The following is a 1,662-nucleotide window of genomic DNA, read 5'->3' as shown; positions in this document are numbered from 1 at the left end:
CAAACACAACGCGTTGTAGATAGCCACGACAGCCAACAAACTTATATTCACTCGACTCTGTTCCAGACACCGCACACAGGCAACTCGCACACGCACCACCGCACGACACGCACACGTCGACGCGTGCGTGTCAGTGAAATGGCGCTGTACAGTTAAAATTGTCTTTCTTTGCTTTTTTCTGCCCCGTCCCACAATGGGCCTCCGCACGACCACGCCCAGGCCCCAAAAAGGCGTCGCCTCGCCCTCTGCTGGCTGGGTGTGGGGCGCACCTGGCTTGCAAAGATGGATTCGGTGCTACTTCGTAATCATACTGATATGTATATCCAACTCCTGATGGGCATACTTCACTGCGTACGCTGTGGACGACGTAGCACCAAGAAGTTAGGACCCAGCATCAGCTGACACTACTTCGCAAGAATCCATCGTCAAGATGGAGGCATGACGGGCTGGGCGCCGGCATAGGCGCTCGGCTTGTCTCCTCACCAACGCAGAGAGTAAACTCTGCTTCATCAACAAATCGCCCGGCCGCAAGGCTGGGATCCCCCTGGACTCCAATACCCCCCAACCGCACGGTTCGCCACCAAGCAGCCCCCACACCCACCTTTTTATATCACAAAAAGAGATATAAATTAAATATAATTAAATAGATAAATAAGATGTTTTTAAAAACAATGCGCTGATTGGGCGGCGACGCTTCAGGAAAGGACAGTGGCTGAAAAATTACAAAATTCAAGTGTTTACGAGTCAAGGAGGGAAGTGTGGGAGAAAAGAGAACTGAGGATGGAAGGAGGGGTGGAGCACGTGCAAGTGCGCTCGGACGAGATCAACAACAATAACGTGCAAACGGCCAGCACGTCGCCCTACCGCTACACCGACCTCTCCACCAACCTGCCCCTCGAACGACCCTCTGCCGTTCAACCTGGCGTACTACTCCCATTTTTTGTTTTTAAAAGCTGCGCTTTATCATCAGTATTTAGTTACTTATTCGATATTTAGACATATTATTTTCTATTAACAACAATAATTAAAATATAAAATATAAGATTTTAAATATGAAAATTCCCTTTGCAGGTGGCGCAGTGCGACATGTGCTTTCAGCGGTTTGGTACGTTCTCGCTGCTCTACAAGCACCGGGCACGGCCCTGCTTCGAAGACGGCGTCACCCAGCCGCCCTTCCCGCACCCCGTCAAGATCGCGTTTCACCGCGACCACCTCCTCTACATCGGCGACATCGTCCATGCGCTCAACCTGCCGCTCCAGGTTGGTACCACCGCACACGCATCACCGCACGCACCGCACACGTTAGCCAGTGACGTTGATGAAGTTGTTGATGACGTTGATGACGGTGATGATGGTGATGGTGGTGGTGATGATGGCGTTGGACAGGACGATGAGGAGCGCGAGGGGTGGGTGTGGGTGGTGGTCGACAGATCGATGTTCGAGATCACCATGCGCCGGTTCTACGTGGGCCAGGTCACTAAGTACAACCTCGAGCAGTGGTACCACCCGCTCGATGCCAAGGCCACCGCCCAGGGCGCCCACCACAAAGGTACCATGAGCGTGCGTGTCGTCGTGCGTGTGCGCGCGGTGTGTGCGTGTGCGTGTGCGTGTGCGTGTGCGTGTGCGTGTGCGTGTGCGTGTGCGGTGGTGTGTGTCGTTTCG

General features: G+C 53.5%; 1 protein-coding gene across 1 annotated transcript in view; it reads left to right on the top strand.

Annotated features, from left to right (window-relative positions):
* Positions 1–780: 780 nt before the first annotated feature.
* The window catches only part of ACA1_253190 (HMG (high mobility group) box domain containing protein), a gene marked incomplete at both ends in the record, with an annotated part of 1,216 nt that continues 334 nt past the window's right edge, over positions 781–1,662 (top strand). The window contains 3 exons of the mRNA XM_004367542.1: positions 781–924; positions 1,072–1,260; positions 1,387–1,560. Coding sequence (XP_004367599.1) covers positions 781–924; positions 1,072–1,260; positions 1,387–1,560 — 507 coding nt within the window. The remainder of the gene's footprint in view (positions 925–1,071; positions 1,261–1,386; positions 1,561–1,662) is intronic.

The sequence above is a fragment of the Acanthamoeba castellanii genome (genome assembly GCF_000313135.1).
Source record: "Acanthamoeba castellanii str. Neff unplaced genomic scaffold scf7180000084768, whole genome shotgun sequence".
Classification (NCBI taxonomy): Eukaryota; Discosea; order Longamoebia; family Acanthamoebidae; genus Acanthamoeba; species Acanthamoeba castellanii.
Note: the sequence above shows the minus strand (reverse complement) of the source record. Positions and strands in the feature narration are given on the sequence as shown.